Source organism: Solea senegalensis, linkage group LG6 (genome assembly GCF_019176455.1).
Source record: "Solea senegalensis isolate Sse05_10M linkage group LG6, IFAPA_SoseM_1, whole genome shotgun sequence".
Taxonomy (NCBI): Eukaryota; Metazoa; Chordata; class Actinopteri; order Pleuronectiformes; family Soleidae; genus Solea; species Solea senegalensis.
In genome coordinates this window covers 21,498,874-21,523,466 of record NC_058026.1, presented here as the reverse complement: position 1 = coordinate 21,523,466, position 24,593 = coordinate 21,498,874, and the positions used below count along the sequence as shown (strand labels likewise).

Sequence of the window (24,593 nt, the reverse complement as noted above, 5' to 3'; positions counted from 1 at the left end):
ACAACATTCAAATGAAAAACTAAAGACTAGTGTGCCACAAATTCTCAAATATTTTATAACCTCAATGTCAGAAATACCGGATTTCCATTTGCAACATCCTCGTTGTACAATTATATTTTACTACCATAACCATTTCTGAACTGTGAATCTGTTTTTTTATTTGTCTCCATCCTTTTCCTGAACATGGTACAAATTAAAACCCTTCCAGCAACTTTTAATCCTCCCAGTTTCACGGGAGACTGTAATGAGAAGAAATCAGCAGGACACATTACATTTTAACTGTTATTAGCTTTAAGCTAAATAAAATAATCTGGTTTAACTTGAGAATTTATGGTCAAAAGTTCTCACCGAATGTCATATAAAACACATAGAAGCACAGTAATGGGTGTATTGACCAAACATGGGGAATAGGGCAACAGGCATTGGAAATACCAAAGATAATAAAAGAGACACAAAGATAAATGTATGCGGATGCATGTTTTGTATAAAAAATGATGTGTAAGTATGACTGACTACATGACAAAAGGTACACATATATAATTGATGTGTGACATATGTATTGTCTGCACCTGAAAAACAGAGACCATTTCCATTGCCCTGCTCCTCTCCATATTCGTGATTGTTTGTGGTGTCCAAATGGCGTCCATAACAGGCACTGATTGGTGACTGTAGCCGTGGTGTGGATGGATCCTCTCTGTAAGAGGCACACCCAGTGGGGCTACCATCTGGGTACAATGATGCAGAGGAGTGACCCCCGTACCAACAGCCCCTCCTCCCCCGCAGTGAGGAGCTTCGTTCAGGCACATTTGGCAGTAGTTCTGCCAGTATTCGCCTCAGGATGCTATCGTCAGGTGCCCTAGTGCCTCTGTGGCCTCGTTCTGCTTGAATGTGCTCATAAATGTCTCTCAAGGCTGCATCTAGTGCTTCATAAATAGCCTGTTTGGACTTAGGCCTGCTACCTCGACCTCCACCACCACTGACTCTTCTGGAGGTAGGTGGTGAGCCCTTTTTCCTGCGGAAAGGCACTGGGCTGACCAGGAAGGCCAGCTTGGACATTGCTTCCTGGGAGTGTGAGCTTTGGATTTTTGACTGGTTGCTCTGTTTTGAGGGTCTCTGGAGCTCCTGCCGGGCCCGTTCTCTCTCATGGCGGAGCATGGTTGTGAAACGAGTGTAAGAAGCCGGGCAGCGGCCTTTACAGCTACTGATGAGGTGCCGGTGTTGGTAGCCCTGGCTCTGGCCTACATTTTGGTGACCAGTGTGGTGGTGGTGATGGTGGTGGTGGTGATGACGGAGGTGGTGGTGTAGGGTGGACGAGCCGTACAAGCTCTCAGAGGAGGTTAGCGAGCAATGGTCAAAGTCACTCTCACTACAAAATGAGGAGCCCTCCACCTGGATAAAGTCACTCAGGTCTGACGCAACAGCGTCTTGTTCACTGTCAGAGTAGTCTGGGTTGGCTTGAAGGCTTTGCGGGACAGGGGGAGCAGGAAAGGCCCGGCCATGGTTAGGTTCTGGCCCACGAGGTCGGCCCTCAGGTGGGCTACGGGGTCGATGTAAGTGATCCATGGAGTGAGGTACTGTACTACTGTTGCCGTTATTGTCTTCCTCTAGTAAAGATTCTATGGAAAAACGACGTTTCGGAAAACTTGGTGTGCCACCACCACCACTGCTGGCTCGTGATGAAGAGTCACCCGGTGTAGTAGTGCCTGAAGGCATCTCACCATCACCCAAGTTGGGCATGGATTTTGATTTCTGAATAAGGTTCTCATATGTAGAAATGCGGTTTGGCACCATATCTTGTGGCACCTCCACGCCCCAAGAAGGTGTCCAAGGAGAAAGGCGATGAAGGTGCAGATGAGGCTGACGCTCTAGTTCCAGAATGCGAGCACGGACTGAGCGGATGACATCAGATGGGATGAGCTGTGCTCGGTCAATCTGGTGCATTTTGCGATAGAGCTTAAGAAAGCCTGGTGATTCATGTGTCAGTCGCCGGTGGAGTCGTGGCAGTGAGCAAGTGGAATTGGATGCAGTTGAACCTGAGGGATTCCCATCACACACCAGTGACCCAGCACTTTCTGAACGGGTGGCATTGCGACCAACTGAACCCGAATGCCCGTCGCTGAGTAAATCATCACAGCTGCGTGACTTGAGTTTGCCAGCAGAGGGCGGCACCTCCTCAACACTGGTCCATGTCTCAGGATCCTGTTGTTTTGTTTGCCAACTGTTCTTACAACAGACAGACTGCTTGGAGGACGAGCTGCCATCCTCAAGGAGATGAACAGAGTCAGAGGAAGCAGGAGGTGTACAGGAGCCTTGATAAGAACCTGGGGAGGTCAAACTGTTTGAATACATGTTGCATGCGTCCCCACCTTTGAGATGTCCAACAGAAAGCAGCGTGGTGAAAGAGAAGAAGGAGGAAAGCAGATTTAGCAATAACAACTTCTAAAAAGGTAGAAGAGCTGGGGAGAGGCGCAGACGAAGAGAAAATAGGGTTGGAAAAAAAGATGATTTGCTGTTTCCTGACACCCCCACCAACACCATTAAATGACATTCATGACCACATAAAATATAGAATGAAAGACACAACAAATCAAACACACATCTTTAATGTTCTGGTCCGTTTGGGAAAAATAAGGAAAAAAAAAAAAGATAGAAAAAAATACCTGAAATTGCGCTATTTGTGTGCATACCTTTGGCTTTGGAAGGTGATGATGGTGAGGAACGAATGACAGGCTTCTTTAGGCTGCTGCTGGGTCTGTAGGCATCCACTGGTTTTGGGGAGGTTGCAGCTCTGCTCTGAGACTGAGCGTTCACTTGAGAACTTGAAGGCTCCGACTTCCTTCTCTTCCTGTAGTCACTGGCAGCACTGTAACAGTCAATCATCAACACAGCTGCTTTCACAAGGATATGCACTGGGCAAAAGCACTTTTCAATGGGTGAATTGAATATAAGCACTATAAATGGAGTGTGGGTACTAGGGATGGGCAAAATTTTGAAGTAGCGTAATATCAATCAAGTGCTGACGTTAACATGGATTTTTGCCGTTCCCAATCATGAAGAGAGATCTGTGTGTGTCTTTGTCCCAGGCAGCTGCCTGTCTGTGGAGAGGGGCGGGGCTAGCTCCCGCTGTCACATACGCACACACGGACACACAGGGGCAGTGAGAGCCCCACAGACACCGGCCTGCTCTGACTGTGTCGCAATGGAAAGCACTAAATGTTCCAAAGTCTGGTAATATTTTAACAGAATTGATGCAAATAATAGTCGTGCAATAAGGGCTTTGCTTATAAAGGTGGCAATACAAGCAATGCAGCTTAGCTCGAAGCCTCCTGCGTCCCCCCCCTCCACCTCAGGTATGTTATGCTAGCAGGAACCCACGATGAGTCACTTAAATTATGCAACCATAAGTTAATAGTAACTATTAGTCAGTTAAAAGACAAGCTGTCTGAACTTAAGACTTTAAAACTGCTATTCAGAAAAATATGTAATTAATGTATATTGATCTCCTTCAAGTATATACATATATTGAATTAATTACAAATAAAATGAATATACGACCATTTATCCCTGTTACCAATTTCACTGATAGTGTGTTGTAAAATAATTTTCAAAAAGTTCTGTAAACAAATGTTTTATTTTATTAAAATTAAATTTCAACATAACTGCTTTTAAATTGCACTGCTTTAGTTGCCTTAAATGTTAAAAAAAAAGAAATACATTTTCTAACTTCTTTTGGTAAATTCTTTCTCCTAAAAAGAATCAATAAGAGTACCACTAATGCAGTATTGAAAAAAGTAGTACTGTTAAAACTTAACGATCCCAAGTGGGTACATTTTATTTATTGTCTTCAATAATTGCAAACCCAGTAAAAGAACATCAATTCTTTTTAAGCTTTAATAACCCACTAACGTTAATAACAGAGCTAAAGTTCCATTGTTGTTGGTGGGTAAACCTGAATGTTTTTCTGATACAATAATCAATAATTCTTGGTTTCGTGTTTTTACATAAAACCAAAGTTGATCCAACTAAAATGTATTATTCTTGCCCAAAATGATGAGACAAGATTGTGTACGTATCTTTGCTAATTTGTTAAGAGGGCTTCCTATTAAGTGGCCTCTTCAGCATGTCCTCCTTTTGCCCATTCACCAAGGAAAATGTGAATAAGCAGGCCACTAGTGAAAGGGAGCAGGACTAGAGGAAGGGGGGTAAAGGGACGGGTAGGAGGTGAAGGGCAGAATCAATAGATTTGCAGGGTTAATTTATTCTGGCTCAGTCAGAGACAAAGCGTTGCAAAACTCACAGCCTTTAATGACAAAGGCAAGTAAAGACTCACACTAATCCATGCAAATCAACAGTGATAGCAGCTACAGAGGCTATTTGCACCAGCAATAGTGCAGAGTTGTGATTCTGGGCTGAATCACAACAACGGTTCCTGCTGTCAAGGGGATGGGGGAGGGGGATGAGGATGATGCAGGGGAAAATAAAGGAAGCAGAGGTTACCTCGCAGGTCTCTCCAGAGCCTTCTCAGCAGGAACGATGCGCAGGGAGGACTGAAAGAACGACAGAGAGCAAAAGAGAAAAGTGAGCCCTGCAGGAACAAAGACTCAAGGCAGAGTAGCTCACAATGCACAGCCTGCATGCGGCTGTTGCTGTGCCACACTCAAAACGCTCCCCCCAGCATAAGGTGTGATTGATGCTGGTTCCACATGGCACACCTGACCATGAAGTGTAAACGCCGGAAATAATTGTCTGCTCTCTGTCAGGCTGCTCTGGTGGAGGATGGGTAAGGTGAGATAGCAGAGGATGTTATGAGCTGAGCTCAGGGGGCAAATGCTGGCCTGCAAAGCCTGGCATGGATCACCTGGAATGGGTCTTAGTGGTAAGAGATGTTAAATACATTGGAACAGCAAAGAAATGCTTTACACCAAATGCAATCATGTTGAAAACACTGAAGAGATAAAATATGTTATCAGTTAAAAAAAAATCTAGACCTTTATATAAGGAGAGATGATAACAGACAGAAAATATAGCTTTCTGTATTCAGTACAACCCACATATGTTTATACAATTTCAAAGAAGATTACAAAGCTTACTTCATTTTTCTTGATATAAATTCTGATTCCCACAATTGGTTTGACACTGCGGGATTAAAAACTCTACTGTAACACTCATGAATATGAGATTACCTCAATGAGCTGGCGGGCGGAGATGTCTGGATTATAATCCAGGCGTTTTTTAGGAGGCTTGAGCCCCAAGCAGCAGCAGTGAGCAGGAAGAGGAGGAGGAATAGGAGGAAGGTGTAGATGAGGTGAAGGAGGAGAAGCAGAGGTGACATCATGGGGAGGAACAAAAAACAAACAAAGACAAAACAAGAAATATGGTGAGAGAGTGACACCAGTTAGACAATTTGAGTAAACAGAGATGGACAAGTTCACACGGGTCACACATGTCACTTTACACACACTCAAAACATGCTCACAACACATTTGTACATCACACAAGCTTGTTAAAAAGCACATTATATCGCTTCCTATCAACGAGTACACAAGTATAATACTAGCTTATAAATACCAAAATAAATGAGGCCTACACACAAACACACACACATAAATGTGCCCATGTACCACACACACATGCATGCATAGTGAGACAGCAAGCTGTAAAGCAGAACGCTGAGTGAAGCACAAGCTGCAGTGTTTATTTGATTAAATGCTGTAGTTTAGTGCTAATTTACTGGTGTCAATAAAGTAATTTTTACTGAGTCATTCAAATATAAAAAAATAAAACCTCTACCAGTGAACAAACTGGTGAAGTGTGTCCATTCTGGACCAGTCACTGCAAAACTACAACACTCTACAGGCTTATTATTATTCACGGGACGGAAACGTTCAAAACATTACAGGAAGAAATCTCAACACTCAGTCCAAAGTGACTTTGGTGGACACAAATGCTAGACATGTCAAATTTTCACCTGAATATTGTGAATGAGGCAGCAAATTCACCACCTGATGTCATGCAGAGACACAGATAACTCCTCATGACAGTCGGTCAAGTTGGAGTAATCTGATGCCATATGCCTCAAGAATGTTATTACTTTTTGCATCCAGCTGAGGGCGCTCAAGTCCTATGGCTTGTAAATAACCAAATGCTCACAAAGTAAACATATCTACTGCATATTTATTCATCTTCTGAGTAAGAGAATGTTTTTTCTGATACATTTCAGGCAAAATTGTGACTTCAAATTAAATGAACCAACTAAAATAAAAACATTGCTTCAGTGCCTGCTTTAGCCCCCAGACCAAAGAACCCAGCAACGCAAAGACATAGCACAGCCTGTCGTAAAGGTGGGGTGGGGTGGAGGGGGGAGTCACAGCACCCAACAAGTACCACATGCCCAAACAACTAGCCCCACCCAGGCTATTGATGGAGACGAAAAAAAAAAAATCATGGGTGGGGTGAATGAAGTGGGTGTATGCCTACAACACGATTGTGGTTGCGGGAGTAGCTCTGGCCCTGACTTACCGGCCGCCCAAACTCCAGCTCGGAAAAGAACTTATACCAAGGCTCGTTCTCTAAATCTATGTCATCATAGGTCTGGGAAAGTATGAAAGTGACAGAGAGGAGAAGGGAGCAGAAAAAAAAAACAGAAGAAGAAGAAAGCAAGTGTGGAAAGAAGGCACACACAAAGAGAGACATGGACCTCATGGTTATGAATGAGCAAAGGTGGAACAGGGAGATGGACACAGGATGAAGATCTAGAATGGCTGATAAGGCCAAAAGGTGACAATGCAAAAGCCATTTGACAAATGATAAATACTAACAATGATTAATACTAATACTCACAGTCCAAAACTTGAAGAGACAGATAATTTAAATAGCTTGGCTCTTCTAAACTGATATAGTTCATTTCTCATGCATTAAAAAACAGACTGCGACTTCCAGGGCTGAATTTGCAGGCTCAGTGGATGATGCACTACATAATGTATGTCAGAGTAGCCGGAGACCTCATTACATTAATACCACTAACGTAAAGAAGAAGTAAAACATGAAGACAGGACAGCACAGTGAATAACACCTACATACAAAGCCAGGAGATGTATGTAGGTGTTGTGGATTTACATGTCTCTTGCTTAAAAAGGAAAATCCAGGTTTCAGACAAAATGTGTCAGCCTGTTAAAATAAGTAAGGCCTGGAGCACAGACTCTAAAAGACATAAGCACAATAAAAAAGAAAAAGAAGAAACCTAATAAAAAGGGGTTTCAGATTAATGTTTCTTTTCTTGTAGCTCATAACTGAGCCATATGGACATCATGAAAAAGATGTTTTTGGTGCCATTTTCTACCTTAGAAAATGGAGAGAAAAAAGTAGTGAACAGACGACATAGATTAAGAGACAGCAGATTAGCCAGCGTGGGCTCACTTCTACTGCCTATGGCTTTCTCCTTTTATTGCTTCTGTCTATCAGAGGCTGACTCATGCATTATTGTCCTGCAGTTTCTGCAGTCATTACATTAAACATCTGTGAAACCTTCACAAAAGCTTCCCTTTTAAATCTTTTCCCCTACACAACAACCTCCTCATCAGGACTGCGTTCCTATTTTTAAATTTACATAGCAATTATGTTTATATTCTGTTTTGTCATTCACCCCACACAGAGTGAACTGCAGGTAGAGAACAGTCACTAGTGGGTGGAAACCTTCCTTTTTAACGCCCACACTGCTTCTGAAGGAAACAAGAATCTTCACAGTTAGGGTCGATGATGTGTGTCTGAAACACGTTTATTTGTTTAGTTGATGAAATCCTCTTCATGTCTGATAGCCAGCAATAAGTAAAATATATAAAAAAAGTCCTAACTAACTAACCTTACCAATTAAGGGACCTGCCTGAGAAGGGATGGAGTAAGAGAGGCCATCTTTAATTAATGAATTAAAAAATATGAATGAATTAAAAAATAAAGAAAACCCCAACAATCACTTCACTCAATATCATAGATATTTAAATATTTGGCGACTAAGTCCCTAAAGGCATCACATGTGAATAAAACAAAGAAAGACAGTCGTGACAATGGCAGCAACTTTTCAGAATTCCTTCTTATCAAGTAAAAGAAGGTTTTTAAAACTACTCACTGGTCTTTCATGTTCCAAAATAGAAGACTTTCCAGGCTCATACTCAAAAATACTCTTGGGCTCTGCGCGATACTTTCGTGTGTCCACTTTTCTGTCGGGAGGACCCCATTCATTCCTATTAAACGATAAACAAAAAAACAAACACAATACATTTAAAAAATGTAGAAATATTTCTTATTCTACCAAATAATAAGCTTGGGCTCCAAGTGTCCTTGGTTGATAATAAAAAGTTTTTTCTCGGAGCAACAACTGGTGTGTGGACATTTTTTCTATTTCATCAGTCCTGCACAGCACCCAGTGTTTAGTGAAAATAATCCACAGAGTGATAAAATAAAAGTATATTTATAATAACTAAAAAATGCACTTGTATTAGTGCAAGTGCAAATTAAGATACAGATTCCATGAGAGCTGCAACTAACAATTATTTTCATAATTGATTAATCCGTCAATAAAAATGTTTATCTGTGTTTGTCAAACCTGGAAATGATGATGTTCTCAAATGTCTTGTTTTGTCCACAAATCAAACATGATTAACTTGTAATGATTTCTTTGTTATCCAGAGCAAAGAAATGAAGAAAATATTCACATTTAAGAAGCTTAAACAATTGGAAATCTTGTTTTAATCTTGATAAAAGCTTTAAACCGATTAATCGATTATCAAAATAGTTGTTGATTAATTTAGTAATCGATTAATCAATTAATTGTTTAAGCTCTATATTCCAGGTTCCTCTTACATGTCTGGTGGGTCTTTCCCACGGTCACTATCCCTGGCCCTCAGCTGCAGTAAAGATGGCATGGGTAGAGGTGGAGGGGGTACAGGGGACGGGGAAGGCTCTCGAGGCCCCAGATGCCCTCCGTTGTCTGAGGGGCTCTTGGATAGCGGCCTGTACGTATGTGTGCGCGGAGCAGGGTGGGCCATAGTTGTGTTTGATGACAGGATGTGGTCTTCTGTTCAGGACAAGATAGAGAAGACATCATGGAAGACGCAGACATGCTGTGTTGTAATGATGTACTGGATGACCTACAAATGCTGTCATATATAAAGCAGGTCTCACCATTGTTTATGACGGCATATGTGGCATTGTATGTGTCTGAATAGTCATCATCTGTTAAGGAAAGGAACAAAACCGGAATGACAAACGTTCTTTATGGCATATACTAAGGTATGAGTTTGTAGATTCGCCCTACAAAAGAAATGCACCTTTATTCACCTTGGATACAATTATTTATAGAATTATTTCTCCTGATTATGATAAAGGTTGACACAGCAACAAATCCAAATCCAAATCCACATTTATTTATAAAGCACATTTAAAAAGTGCTGTACAGCTAGCCATAAAACAACATAATAAAACACTAAGACCAACATTTGTCAAGTAATTACTTGACAAATGAATTCACCTTTAGACAACACGACAGAAAATTGTGTTGATTCTGATTCATTTTAAAACCCCAAAATGTTTTGTCCTCAAAGTAAACCATTTATAGTCATGGAGGAAATTACTGTTAAAAAAGAATGAATCAAACTGATGAATTCATTATTAAAATAGTTGGCCATTAGTGTAGTAATCAATTCATATAAGATGATAATGTATTAAGAGGCATTTAATTTGTATGCCTCAGTTACAAAGATACCATAACCAATCATTTGATTGTCTTGTTGTATAAATAATAGCATAACATATTGTGTTATATCATCAATATCGTGGACTATTTATCTCATAACTTCTCTTGCGTTACTCTGTGATTCCCATAATTTATAGTGACCATTTTTCACAGGGCTTATCTCCACATCACTACTTTGTTACGTATAAATGTTGAGCACATCTATGCACATTACGTACATCTGAACAAAACTGCAGTTTTCTACTAAGAAAGAAGCTGAACACCTTTTTTTTAAAGAACCTTTTAAATACTACAGGAAGAGATACTCAAAAGAGTTTGTGTTGGACTGCAGAAATACTTTATTAATCCACTGAATCATGTTAATAAACAGGGATCTCTGGGAATTCTGAGAGCCATGAAAGCCAATAGTTTTTTTACTTCTGGTACACACCATCACGAAATAGTAACAGCAAGAAGCTTGAGCTGTTAAGAACGAACACACCTTGTAATGACTGTGTGATTCTACCAGGGCCACAAAGTTAGAGTAGATTTCCCAGGACTGCTTTGTTCCTATCAGGGGTTTTCTCTTAATAACCTCCTCCACTCCAAACGTCCTTGTTCACGTTCACATTTAATTCTGGCTCTGCGGTTCTGTGGGCCTCTCAATTTGTACAAAAAACACTGCTAAAACACACGCATACGCATACAAGCAGCATGCATGCATGACAAGGACATGACAATCAAATCCCATCAAATAATGTACATTTCTACATTTCACTGATTGGGTACAGACTTGCCTGCTTTGTGAACCTTGTGGATCTGTTTGAACATAGTTTTATACCAATCCTTGGGTCTGTCCACCGTCTGCTGGGAGAGAAATAATCGTTAAGATTTATGTGCCTAAACTAAAATAAAAGAAATGGAAAAATGACTGTTTTAAAGGACATTACTGAGCAAAGGCAGGCACACTGACATTTAAGACATCTGTATTTCACTAACAAACAATTAAACACACGGCCAAGCGTGAATAAATTATTGAATATAGTCAAGATTTGTTACTTTCTAGAAACATTTTTCTTCTTTTTAACATGTAATTTCAGTGCATAATTTCTACAATTTAACAGAGATGCATTTACTCAATCCAAAGTGAGTCAGGGAATTCAAGGGTTAACAAGGAGAGGAGGTTTTAGGATATCCTTTGGCAAAACTTCACATGAATTGATGATGATTGAATTTTTGTCTCTTTTCCTCTTTGTATTGATGACTGGGTGAGATTGGTGCAGTAGAGGACAAAAGTCATTAAATCCCTCTCAGGATTTTGCCTTTATATTTCAAACAGAAGCTGATGGTGCTCTAATTTCAGTTCTGCTTCAATTTTAGGAGAGAAACAGCTGTGTTCAACTAATGCACTCATTTTTAATTCATATACATTTTTGTTGTTTTTTGTTTTGTGTTCTTTGGTCAATACAGGACGTATAATCATCATCTTCATTTACAAGATCTGAATATGTATACACACATATATATATATTTATATGTATATATACATATATAGTATCAATATACTGTATACTGAACTTTTTCTATATTGTTAATGAAAACTTTTTAAGAATATTTAACATATACTGTACATTTTCAGAAAATCACACCACAAAGCTGACACGGCCCTCACAAAACATCAAAAGAAATCATACAAGACTAGAAAGTCCAGGAAAAACCCTGGGATGTGCTTTTGTATATACAGTATACATCTAATGGCCACTCTAATAAAGAGCTATCAAATGGCAGAGAGATTTAATCCTCTCTTTATTCAGTAGCACAACAACAGTGACTGAACTCTGGTCAGAGCAGAGGCATTTTTCCTCCACAGTGTTACTGTGCACGTAGCAATGGCACAACCAGGAACCAGTCCAATTACCGCTTCACTCTCCACGGTTACCAAACAGAGTGGCCACAAAAATGTTTGTCTGCTCACAATAAAGAGCATCGGTTTTTCATTTTTCTTCTTTTCACATCTTCTCGTGTACTTTTTTTTTTTTTTTACTGGCCACCTCTCATTCCTGCACTTTACTTCCTCTCACTCTGCAGAATTTAGGACGTCTTTAGACACCACTTGCCAAGAAAAGCATGACTGCCTCGAGTGTTAACACCTTAACAGAGATAAGACACACGATTTGGCAACCAGGCACAAAGGACCTTGCAGTGCAAAGGCCTTGTCTGAACTCATCCTTAAAACTTGCACACAAAGGCCGAGCAGAAGAGATGCTGAGAGTGTGCGTGAGTGAGGAGAAACAGCTTTTAAGATGGGCCTCAAAAGCTGCTGACAGCTGAAAGTAATCCACTCTCGTGAGCCTGATCACACATCAAGACATCAGAAATGCATCTAAAGACACAACTGTGGTACATTAAAGTGCCAAATGGAGTCATTGTGCTGCTGCACTTTGTTACATGTTTAACCTCACCGTGCGGATGGCAATAGGGATGCCAGACTCGTCCACTGGGCCAATGCCTTCATAATGAGGGGCTTTGATTATGGAAACCTTTTTTTCTTCTTCTGAGAAGCAGGCAATGGGCACAGTGCTGCTGATACTGGTTTGGCCCGACACCACAGACTCTCTGGTGACAGACTCGCTGCCCTCTGGATACAGCAGGGAAAAAAAAGACATTCTAATTAAACGTAATCAGAAATATATGCTTGATTTAAATGGTATCTTGTTCTGTTAATAGATATACAGTGCATACCATAAATCTATCATAACAAAAATGAATCTACTGCCTAAAATAATCTAATACTATGGAAACAATTCTGATAAAATTAGATTCAACACAATAATTTCAATCCCACTGGGAAAATAAAGTGTGTTGTATGTTAAACCATGTCATTTTGGATTTAATTCTATTTCTACTGTATTTGCAGTCACGTGTTATTGGTGAGCAGAGCGCGAGACTCGTGAAAAGTGACTCACCTGAACTCCTGCTGCGTCTTTGCAGCCCAGTGTGGAGTGAGGCAGGGGGAGGAGGATACGACGGGGGAGAGAGGGGTCTCTGTGGATGGCTAGCATTTCCATTCATAGCGTGACAGAGGACCTGACCCTATGAGTAACCCACAAGCCAAAAGAAGAGACAGTTAGTCTACCATTCACAAATAGCAACAGAATCACGTGTTCAGATATATATTTTAAAAAAGGTGTCATCTGATTGCTACAAACATTTATAGCTTTGAAGAACATATTATTGAACAATATTATTGAAAGATGTTGGATCTGATGTGATTCACAGGAAGTACTCAGTCTGAAGTGATTGTAGTGCAAGAGCAGTTAGTTTGGGAAAGGGACACTTCTTCCGAATCACTTGACTCTACCACAGAACAACAGAGATTAAAACATTGACAGCAAACACGGACGCGTCTTTCACAATCTAATTGAAAACGATATAAATTCGGTGTCACGCTAACAAGACAACAGTGATACTGATTGATTGAAGTGATTTCACCCGACAATAGATAAAAACACAGTATTTCCATTTTAAAGGCCTCCATAATCACAATGTACCAACAAACTATGGGTAAAAAGCTAATTGAAAATGAGTGGATTTCTTTAGCTGTTATTCTGAACACAATGAGATTGCTGACAAAATCTCAAGCCAAGGATTTGCAGCTGGCTTTTACCACATATCCTGGATTAGACCTCAGAATCACTGCAGGACAGCATCTCAAATTTTGCTGAATATTTCAAAAGTATGGTGGCTCATGTGAATGGATATTCCCTTTGTTGAAAAAGCAACCAGGCCAAGCAACACATTTATAGGTGGCAACAAGGCTAGTGGTCATGGACCAACACCAAGCACTGATCTCATGGATTTAATATGGTTCGATGAATGATTCATTTTGACAGAGGTTTGGCTTGATGGCTCGTGACGGCTTTGCTAATAAGAAACCAATGTCAGACGAAATAAAGTCAAACAAAATGGAAATTCAGTTTCAGTCACTCATGTATAAAGGAGAAGGTGAGGTATAAATGGATGCCATTATCTATTCTAATCCTTTTCATTTAGTCTCAGTAGGAATGGGAAACTCTGGTCCTACAATTTTCTTCTTATTCAATAATCTTTTTTTTTTTTTTAAGGTTATAACAATATATTCATATTTGAACAAAACAGAATTAGATCTATGATTCAATTTCTTTTTGGCCACAGCGAATTCTCAGATAACAGCCTCCAACAAGGTACCTCATCCAGTTGCGACTTTCCCTGAACGATGGTGGTGCCCTGACATGAAGTTTTGATGTGAAACGATGGTATACTTGCACGAGAATTGTAAAATAAATGCTCAACATGGAGAAACAAAGACACACGTACATAGACAAGGGGTTGTAATACAGACACAATAACATCAGGGAAGACAGAAGGCAGAATTGAATTCTGGTGTCTGACAGGCAGGTTGCCATTAATGGTTAGTAGTGGAAAAAATCACAATCATCTTTCTGTGTAGGTTTGGTTCAGCCATCCAAATGAGTTGTGAAAGAAGGAGGGAACCTTTAGGTTTTGGTGATGATGTGTGTTACAACACTGACTCGCTGGGATAATTACATTAGTGACAGTGGCTGCGGCAGCAGTGGAGGCCACAGAGGTCGTTAGCACATCATCGGGGCCAGCGGTGGACGTGCACGTAGAAACATGGCTGAGGGTGGGCGACGGCGTGGGTGAGGCGTCAGGCGAGTCCAGACTACAGATCTGCAGCTCGTCCAGCAGACCCACCGTGGAGGACGAGTAGTGGCTGAGAGCAGACACTGTCACGCGGGATGCCGGGGGTGACACGTAGCCACCGACGCTCACACTGACCGCGCCAGCTGTGCTACCAACTCCACTAGGAACATAAGGGGTGGGTGATAGGGCCTTGGGAATTAGGCCTGACAGGTAGTCGAGTGATTCTGAGCTGTGGCAGTGGTAAGGGGAGTGCTGTGCTGTAGGGTTGGGGGATGGAGGCCCCTGGTGTTGGACGGGGTGGGAGTTGGTTGGAAACAGAGGAGAGGAGAAGAGTGCTTAGTGATATCACTCATTAGCCACAGTGTCACACAGGATGCGTGGAAGCAGCATGTGAGCCTAATAGAAGATGAAATACTGATGTGAAACCACAGTAAAGCATCATGAGGCTGCAGCATCACCTATTCAAACATTACAATCACTGTGAATTGAAGACGGGTTAGTTGAAACTCTGTATAAGGTCGCAAAGTAAATATAAACAGAAACACAAGTACACAATGAATGAAACACTTGGTTATCACACATACACGTTAACACAAAACATATGTGGTCACAGTTAGTTTGGTGGACTTGATGGCAACACCAAAATGAACACATTAACAGTTAACACAAATAAGTAGTACATGTATGTGCATCAAAATGCCTGGATCAGATTTCCCAGTGTTTGGATTCATCAACCCACCAGAAAAACCTATGTTCGGATGTTTGGAACATCCTGACTATGGCACACCGACTGACTGTATGATGCAACCAGTCTGTAGTCTAAAGATGTCAAATAATGTGATGCACTTGTGAGAAAAACCCAGTGAAGTTGTCTTACTGTGGCCTTAAAACGTACAATCAATGCACTTGGTGCCATTTGTACAACATGGAATCAGTTATGTACCAACAGTTCCGAAGGAGATGGTCTTGGTGGAACAGCAGGAGGAGGCTTTGTCATCTCCACCTGGGATGTAGCAGCACCTGGAGTTTGATATGGGCCTTGATCTGGGAGCTTGGGTTCCACTGTGCGAGGTTGAGGCTCTGGACATTTCAGATTCTTGGGGTCCAAATGGACAGAAACTGAGGCCGTCTGTTTCAGAGGCTGAGAGAGAGTGGTAGTCCTTTTGGGTTGTGGTGGAGGTGAACTAGCAGTTTGGGTCTTAGTTTGGGGATCTGGGTTAGAGTAGACGTGAGCAGGAGGGTCAGGGATGGTGACCGGAGTTAGTTTGAGTGAAGACACTTTACGCTCCTGGACTTGTTGATCTGAGGTGGAAGACATGTTACAGTTGCTACTATCATTCGGGACAGTGTGCTGCTGTGTCTGCTGGACTGGGTTTGCACTGGTCTCTGAGTAAGAGTAAGAGGAGGTGCTATTAATGGTGTACGTCTCTTTCAAAACTGCCTTCTCATTCTGAGTGAACGTTAGCATTCCAGAGCCAGAATCATTAGCCAGAGCAACGAGGGAGCTATAGTCTGGTGGATTAGAGCCAGTGGGCGAGAAGTGGAAACTCTCTCTCCTGGGGGGTGGCAATGGTATGTGAACGAAATCCTTGTTTGCCAATTAGAAGCAACAGCCAAAAGGAGTTTAAACGACAACAAAATAATCATCAGTGAAAATCTTAATACAAAACATCATCATGTTGCATTATTGAAAGACAGACTAGTCCTGTGTACAATACTCATATTCAAAATGACCTTTCCATCAGAGTCAGTAATATTACAATGCAATTTTTCCCTGTAGCTGCTGTCAGCCAATGTCCTCTTTTAGCAGCCACCTATTCCAGCCATTATAAGCTGTTAGCATTCTTTTTTCCTCCTCCCTGGACCACTTCATGAACATATTTGGTGAGACGGGGGAATTATTTACAAACAAACCTTGTGGAATTCTGGTTGCTGACTGAAGGAAAGTTTCTCTTAGCTTTACTGTGACCCATGTCACTGACCAAGCACTCTAGATCAGTGAGTCGTCAGACTTAAACAAGCATTTTAAATGCCAGCAGTTTTAAACTCTAAACATGGGCAATATATACTACCGGAAAACTATCCATGTGTTAGTATAATCTGTGAGACGTGTGTACCTGTGTCGGTGACTTTTTGTCCTGCAGGTTGGGCCTGACACTCCTGAAGCCTTTGGCAGCAAGAGACGAGCTGCTGGCATCTCCATTCTTAAGGCCATCTGTGACACTGCGTGACCGCCAAGAATCTGAAGATAAATTTGATAATAAAAACATGAGCCAATGCAGTGTGTTTGATTAGGATTCCTGGTCTCCTGTGAGTTATTTCATAGCCTCATTTGTCATAGGCAATGTCAAGGTTCTACTCAAACAAATACAGAGGCTTACCCAAATCTGATGAGTGAGAATCACTCCCTGTGGAACAGAGAAGACAAGCAGAGATGAATGTGTGGCCACACTTATCCCTGCAGATGTCGATACTAATACGTATAGGATTACACCTTCAGTAGTTACTGTATATAATATACCGTCATAGACTGTTGGCGTGAAAAACAGACACATCTTAAATGGCATAGATTGAAGGGGACTGACAGGGTTTATATAAAAGCTTTTAAGTATAAAAGAAATATATAATTATAGCATGTCTATATGAGATGAGATAGTCATTCTTTGCCGCGTATACTATACATTTCTTAAGAGATTACAGTTTTGGCTCTCCTTTAGAAAAAAGTGAGGTGAGTGCTGGCAGCTTTCCATGTTCATCAACTGTTAAAACCACTTTACTTTCAAGTCAAAGAAGAGGGATTATCCAACGAATGAGACCAATCTTAGCCCCATTACTGTACTCAAAGATTCATATGCGCAGCAGAAAAGTCACTGTGCTTTCTCATGAACTTTTATTCATAATAATAATAATAATAATAATACATGATTTATTATGAAATAATGTATTTATATGACAGTAGATTTGTCTTTGTAACAAGAACTGTCATTGAATCCACATGATTGGTTATGCTGGTGATCCTAAAGCAGAATAGACAGCTGGTTTTTACAGTGGAGAGGGTTTACTGCACAGCACAATAACACTGAATATGCCCCACATCATCCAGTGTGGTCTAGAATTTCAAGGCCTTTTAAGCTTCTCAGCTTTTAAACAATGTCACGCTATTGTTTAAAAAGGAAGCTGACTGTCGGAATGCTTAACCTAGGGGCTGTTAAGGTTTTTACAGCAGACTAAAGGAAGAAGTACACGGGGAAGTCAACACTTACTATACTATACTGTAGATTAATTGCCCTGTGATAAAAAAGTTATTTGTGACTTCACTGGTAAAAACAGAGTATTTGCTTAAAGAATAAAAAAGTTCAAAGATTCATCTTGCAGATCTAGAGAGTGCTTGCACAGATAAAACTACACCACGCATCAGGAAGACTTAAGCAGAATGGGGCTTTTTTAGTCAACACATGAGCTCATCCGAGAACATTTCCACATGTCTAATCAAAACAAAACAAACAACAAAACAAGAAAATTAGAACAAACCACACATGAAGAAGCAAAGCACACAGTTTGAGAGCTGTCAAAAGGAGCAAAAACTAAAAGTGTGTTGATACGATAATTATGACTCATGACAAGAAAAGAAGCTCAGGATGGGGGAGGAGGAAAAAATAAAGGGCATCCAAAGGTCAAAATATTGTTAAGCATTGGCAGCCACAGACTATTAAAGTATTTCAAATATGCTCAAGCCATATCAGGTCAATGGAGCCCAAACAAGCAACATATTTAAGACTTACCTTATGCTTTTTATCATCAGTTTTGGCAATTGAATCATTTCCTTAAATGGTTCAGGTACTTAGCTCACTCGTCTTGCCTGAACATCAGTTAATTTGTTGGGTGATTGTGAGTGTTAGTACCTGTGGCTAGATTTGGTGAGCTCTGGACCCTCTTCATGGGAGAGAGTGTGAGTGACAAGGCCACAATTTTGGTAGCGTATCCTCCGCTATCTGAGGGATCACAGCCAGGCAGATTGGATCATAAAGGCAGAAGCAGCAGCACACATGCACATGCACCACAAACACAAATCAGTCACAGCCAGAAACATAATCCAAATATGTGAAGGCAAAGCACATGCATTAAAACAGGCAGATTAACTGCACTAAAAAAAAGGTTTGAAGTTTTGACTGGTAATAAGTTAAGTTCATTTAACCTAAAGTCAGTGAGTTATAAGATATTGTCTTTATACTACTTTCTAACTTTAATTTGATAGACTTTTTTCTTTTATCAATTTAATATTGAGTTTATAGTTGGCTATTATTTGTCTTTCCATGCATGTTAAGGCTATTTTTGGTTTGCATTCTATAATGTGAATATAGACAAACAACAACCATGAGTACTGGCACTCATCGTGATCGTGTGTGGCGAGGGGAAAAGGCAGAGACAGATTACTCATCATTGATTCATAGGCTGAAATACACACATCAGCTGTGCCAACTTCAGGGCACAGCTTTGGGAATGTATTTGAGGTTGAATACGTCACCCCGGTTAAAAGCAACAACCATACTATACTTAATGATGCTTTTAGTCACTATAACCAAGGCCCAAAATGGACCAACACCATAGTGGTGAAAGAGGGTCAGGGTTAGAGTTACAGACTCATGCCTGTGGCAGAGGAGACGCAGCAAACATAGCAGCTTTTAAAATAGCAAAGGTGGTCTGAAATGTGGAAACACATTTACTTTTATATTTCAAAGAAGAGGTCGACTGATATGCGTTTTTTTTAATGGCTAATGCTGATTTTAAAAAATCGGGGCCCTTATATTTAGCTGATTGTCACCAATCCTCCATTTAGAGAGATAGATTTATAACAGTTTAACTATAACAATAACTATAAATTCAGTAACGAGTTATAGAACAGTACTAATGATCTCTCCAATCTACATTCCATGTCTGCACTGCAGCAGTATTTTTTAATAAAAACTTTGTATTTTTTTTAACAAACTTAGAAAATATGTAATTTGTAATACTTGGCCTACTAATAAATATTAATAAACACTCATATTAAATTTAATATTAATCTGCCAATGCCAATTAAAAAGGGCAAATTGATTGGCCCAACTGGTCTACCTCTATTTCAAAATAGCATTTTTAAAACAACAACAAAAAATACTTTTGCTTGGCGATTAAACAAATGAGAACGACAAAAATTATTATATAACAAAAATATTGTACATGAACTTAATGGAGTACTCTCTGAATAGCTCACATATATCTTGGTTGAGTATTGTTGTGTTCATACCTGTATTCATTTTGAAGAGCACTTCTTACTGATCTACTACGAGGAGACACACTTTCCTGCAAAACAGAAACATAATGTAAATCACACACACATAAAAAAATGTTCACACTTGATGAATCCTCTAAAGTGGACACACTACACAACTTTCACAGGCGTTACCGAGTTAGAAAATGTCGGAGTACACACTAAACGACTCAACAGATTTGTTTCATGGCGACTGAAAGACTGGGGATCACACATTTAACGACTGCGTCTGATGAGGATCACAGACTACATGATTTATCAAACCAACTGAAGCATCAAACTATTGCAAGAGCAACCATGTCTACAAGAGAGTGACAGTTTAAAGGGTACACAAACCATCGTTGTTTTGAAATTCCCACTACTTTGTGTAATATTCGTCTTCTGACCCTATGTCCTGTCTCCCACCTACTCTTTTTCATTGGCTGTTGGCAGAATGTGTTTGCAGTTGGGTCAGTGATCAGTACAAAAAAAATTCAAACATGTTTGATTGACTGCGACTGAGGTCGGGTCGGGTCTGTTCCCCTCACACACTAATAGATTTCTGTGCCAACTAGTCATGCTGACTGTCCACAACTAGTGCTGACTGGTGCAGACTCTGCCCCATTTGTGACTCGTGGGTAAAAAAAATCCTATAAAATCCTATAGTATCTCCAGCTTCAAATAAAACCTATAGCCTTTTCCTGTAATAGGTTTTCACAAATGTATTATTTTGAAGCTACAGCAATACAATTTAAGTAATTAAAATAACATTCTAAATCAATAGCATTCAATCTCAATTATCCGTCAGTTACCTGCTGCCAACTTCATCATTAGTTTGATTCAAACTTCCCTTCTGGAGATTAATGATGTTGGGGAGTGGGGGTGTTATGTGCTGACATACTGCAAGTGACTGCAAGTCAGCTCAACCTGATGTGTATGCCATTTTTTCCTGTCTTGAATAAAACTACAGGCAGGAGTAGAGATGCCCAGGATTTCATGTGATTTATTATGAACTGAATCATTAACTGCACTTCTGAGTACGCAGGCAGAGCAGAGTGACCTGAGCACAGTCGCAGGCTTGTGAACCAGTGCACACACACACACACACAAACACACATCTCTGATCTGTTTAGAAATCCATGTGAAGTGAAATGGGGTGATTCAGTTTCATTGCTAGACTAAAGTGGCGTAGACCTTTAAAAAGCGATTGAGGGTATTATGACTCCTTGTAGATGTGTTACCCCCTCACTTAAAGCAATACTGTGTTAGTTAGCAAACACCCCATGATAATATTATAGTCATCATAGTCTACTTCTATCGAAAGGGCTTCATGAGTAAATCAATCATCACTGCAATAAAAGAATAAAAACATTAAACACCAAGCACCAACCATGACATCTAGTTCAGATAAAATGCAGAACTGTTAAAGTATCTATTAAGTCTTGTTTTCTCTGGCATTGAGATCCAACAATTTCTCAGGACTTCAAAAGCTTAGAATCCTTTTGTTTTCAGTCGAGAATCTGAAACACTTAAAAGGCCACTGTCAGAGGATCTCAAAGTATGAGGATTAAAGAGCCAGACCATTAAATGCTTCATATGTAGTTGAAAGAACCTTGAAATCAGCTCTGTCACAAACGGGATGCCACTGTAAAGGCTAAAACTGGGGCGATATGTTCAAAACCGTTAACTCTGGTTGAAATGGAAGTGGATTCAAACAGTAATGATTGCTTGAGGCAAAGACGACTAATGCAGGTGAAACGCATATACATTTCCGAAAATAGTCAAGTGGTAAATAGCAAGATCAAGGGGCCTGTTAAGCTGTCTTATACTAAAAGTATTATTAGTATTATCTTTTACATATAAAAAAACGCATACAAATGCAGATTGCCACATTCAAAAATATGTTTACTCCAAACCCTAAACTAATGAAAACCATGTATGAGAACATAGGAAAACTTACTTAATCAAATTCTTTAGAGCACATACAGTAGATGAAACATAACTAACATAAATGGCACTGATAAATGATACTGACAACCATGTTTACTTAAATGTGCCCATAAGTGATGCTCATCATTGGCTATATGGAGACTTTTTCTTGGAACTGCTGAAGCAGAGACAGTGATTTATATGACGAGGGGCAACCGTCAGAAGTGGAAGGCTCAACACAGAGTGTTGCATCACTTGTGTGAATGCGGGTACATGTATGTCATCGTGAGACTTAGTGTGTGTGACAGCTACTACAAGTGACAGCCTACAGTGGCTGCAGTGGGGCTCATACGTGTCTGGTAGTAAATAGCAATGACATGCACATGTCTGACCTTGCTTTATGCACATGTAGATACTGCAGGTTTTGGGAATGTGAGGACCACATTTTTCATGTAATAAATTTATTTTATTTATTAAAAAAAAAAACTGAAAAAGACAAGGTGAGGACAACATCAAGTATAATTCTATTTTAAATCACACTGTCTCACTTTCTATATTGCTATACTTATTTCCTATACTATATTAAAAAGTGAAATATAAAGTCTATTGCCGCTTTTCCACTACATGGTCCCACCGCACTGAGCCAGCTGCATGAAACTGCAGTGACTTTGTTTTATATGCAACACCCACAAACTAGTGACTCATGACTTGTAAAGCAGTTGTTTTCGATGCTCTGAATCACTAGACTCAGTTCATTAAAAAGATTAGTTCAGTACTTCCTGCGTGACAGGAGCACAGACTCCATCTGTAGTGGAAAAGCGGCATATGTAATCTCAATTTCTGAGTAAGAATCTGATAGATGTAGATGCTGTGCTATAATGCAAGCATATTTCTGCATGCATTGCACATATTTTTTTATTATTACGGACACATTTTTATATTGATTATAAACTTCAATATTCTTAATATCTTTTAAAGAACAATTGTAATTCAATACAAAAAACCCTGTTGATGCATTTGTACTTGAACCAAATAGATTTCAGGCTTAAAATAATGCTGTATTGTTATTGTATTATATTGCATTGTACCGACTTTTGTATTACAGTCTGTACTTATTTGTTTATATACTGTATGTATAAACACGCATTTCAACACTACGACCTCTTTGGGCCTGACTGTAAGTCCTGATAAGTGTTATCATCTTTTACTGTTGCTTATTTTGGAAATGGCATGCAACCATGATTTTCTAACAAGAATGTGTAAACTGCTTTTGCAGCTGGCTATAGTGATGGGAAGCAAGGGACGCATAGAGTAAGATTGGTGTCCATGCTCACTATTGGTGCTAATGGCTCAATTTAAAAAGATAAAAATTGAAATCAGTTATGTCTGATATCCATTTTCAACAGCTGATTAAGAACAACAATGTATATTAAAGTTATTGATAGCATGAATGTAATTTGTAACAAAAAATATATTTCGGATGATCAATAGGAAGTATTGATGGAAATAATGTAAAAATGATTTATTCCCACTGTGGCAGCTGTGCATTTCCACACAATACATACTGATAACAGCGCTGAAGCTGCAGCTCTTGAAGCCAAAAATAATTCAAATGTATCTCTTAAAAATCTTAAAAAATTGCAAACACATTGCTATTAAGTGGTATTCATTTTATAGAAGCCAAAACACACTATAAGATTGTCTCTTAAGTAAAATACAGAATAATGCATTCAACCTGCTATTAAGTAAGAAGCACATCTTGTAACTAATGTATTTGAGATACATACACATTTAATTCTGTAAGTCTTCATTTTCCCAGATACACTATGTAAATACTCTAGGTCTGCAACAATTCATCAATGAATGTATTAGTAATTGACTATTAAATTAATAACCAACTTTTTAGAAAACTGATTAATGAATGAAAACAGCCCTTCCCAGATATCAGAGGTTTAAGGCCCAAAATTTAGCAAAACTGAGGCCCTCTTTCATTTTTGAACCTTGACATGAATTTGGCTGAATGAATGAATGGATGAATAATTGTGATACCATTTGGCCTGAACAAAGAAGCCCTATGGTGTGTTAACATAGAGTGTAAACACAATACACTTAAATATTAGAAACAATTTGAACATGAAATACAACGTGAGACATCATATTTTATTAGAATTATTTGAATTAATTTGGTAAATAGATGACCGCTTTATGAGGAAGCACTACATCAAAGTACTGTATTTAAAAAGTTTTAGCCTCCTATGGTTTGGCATTTTTCACAACTGTTTGACATATAATGGGCTAAATAACTGGGTGCAATAATAAATCTAAAATTGTAAGTAGTTGTATCCCTAAACTACCTCATTGCCACAATTTAGTTTGACATCATGTGTTTATGGTTTGAGAAAGAAAGAACTAGCACTTGTAGCATTGCACCAAGTCATGCATCACGGGATTCTTCCAGTCCATCAGGACCTGATCCTTTGCCTCATACGGCAGTATGCCCTCGTAAATCTATCTATGAGAAACACACACATGCAAGGGGGTAAATCATGTGTCTGGCGTCGCAGGCTGTCGGCGTCCAAATGATGGTCAGATTATAAACAGGATCATGTTTCTTGGGGACAGATCAGCGGCGACAGAGCAGCTGTGGCAATGGTGTAATGTTATGGCTGCACACTAGAAGAAAACCCAGCAGGCTTTACACCTCTGAAGAACTCGTACTATCTTTCCAGATAGGACCTTTTTAAGCCTTTAAATACAGGACATGCCCTCCCTTAGGCCACTGGTGGTAACTCATGAGCAGTGTATGCTTTTTAACTCAGTATCTCACCATATAAATTAGTGAAGCACCACATGTTTCCTTAAATATTCAGTGACGGCTTGCATATGGTGCTAAATATATGGGTTAATGTAAGACGTACAAGGGTGGCGGCGGGAGAACATGATGCC

The 24,593-nt window shown here is 39.8% G+C and overlaps 1 protein-coding gene across 9 annotated transcripts in view; it reads right to left on the bottom strand.

Moving 5' to 3' along the window:
* The window catches only part of sorbs2a (sorbin and SH3 domain containing 2a), a 58,069-nt gene that overhangs the window by 9,183 nt on the left and 24,293 nt on the right, over positions 1 to 24,593 (bottom strand). For 3 of the 9 annotated variants that reach the window (XM_044028565.1, XM_044028564.1, XM_044028567.1), the window contains exons 3-19: positions 19,716 to 19,771; positions 18,334 to 18,423; positions 16,813 to 16,839; positions 16,549 to 16,673; positions 15,375 to 16,019; positions 14,315 to 14,713; positions 12,694 to 12,820; positions 12,190 to 12,365; positions 10,525 to 10,594; positions 9,178 to 9,228; positions 8,857 to 9,070; positions 8,123 to 8,237; positions 6,520 to 6,591; positions 5,184 to 5,240; positions 4,498 to 4,547; positions 2,688 to 2,863; positions 570 to 2,366 (exon numbers count right to left, since the gene is read on the bottom strand). In XM_044028565.1, coding sequence (XP_043884500.1) covers positions 570 to 2,366; positions 2,688 to 2,863; positions 4,498 to 4,547; positions 5,184 to 5,240; positions 6,520 to 6,591; positions 8,123 to 8,237; positions 8,857 to 9,070; positions 9,178 to 9,228; positions 10,525 to 10,594; positions 12,190 to 12,365; positions 12,694 to 12,820; positions 14,315 to 14,713; positions 15,375 to 16,019; positions 16,549 to 16,673; positions 16,813 to 16,839; positions 18,334 to 18,423; positions 19,716 to 19,725 — 4,201 coding nt within the window. In that variant the 5' untranslated portion in view covers positions 19,726 to 19,771. The remainder of the gene's footprint in view (positions 1 to 569; positions 2,367 to 2,687; positions 2,864 to 4,497; positions 4,548 to 5,183; positions 5,241 to 6,519; positions 6,592 to 8,122; positions 8,238 to 8,856; positions 9,071 to 9,177; positions 9,229 to 10,524; positions 10,595 to 12,189; positions 12,366 to 12,693; positions 12,821 to 14,314; positions 14,714 to 15,374; positions 16,020 to 16,548; positions 16,674 to 16,812; positions 16,840 to 18,333; positions 18,424 to 19,715; positions 19,772 to 24,593) is intronic. The other 6 variants (XM_044028566.1, XM_044028572.1, XM_044028568.1 and 3 more) reach the window with 5 other exon arrangements.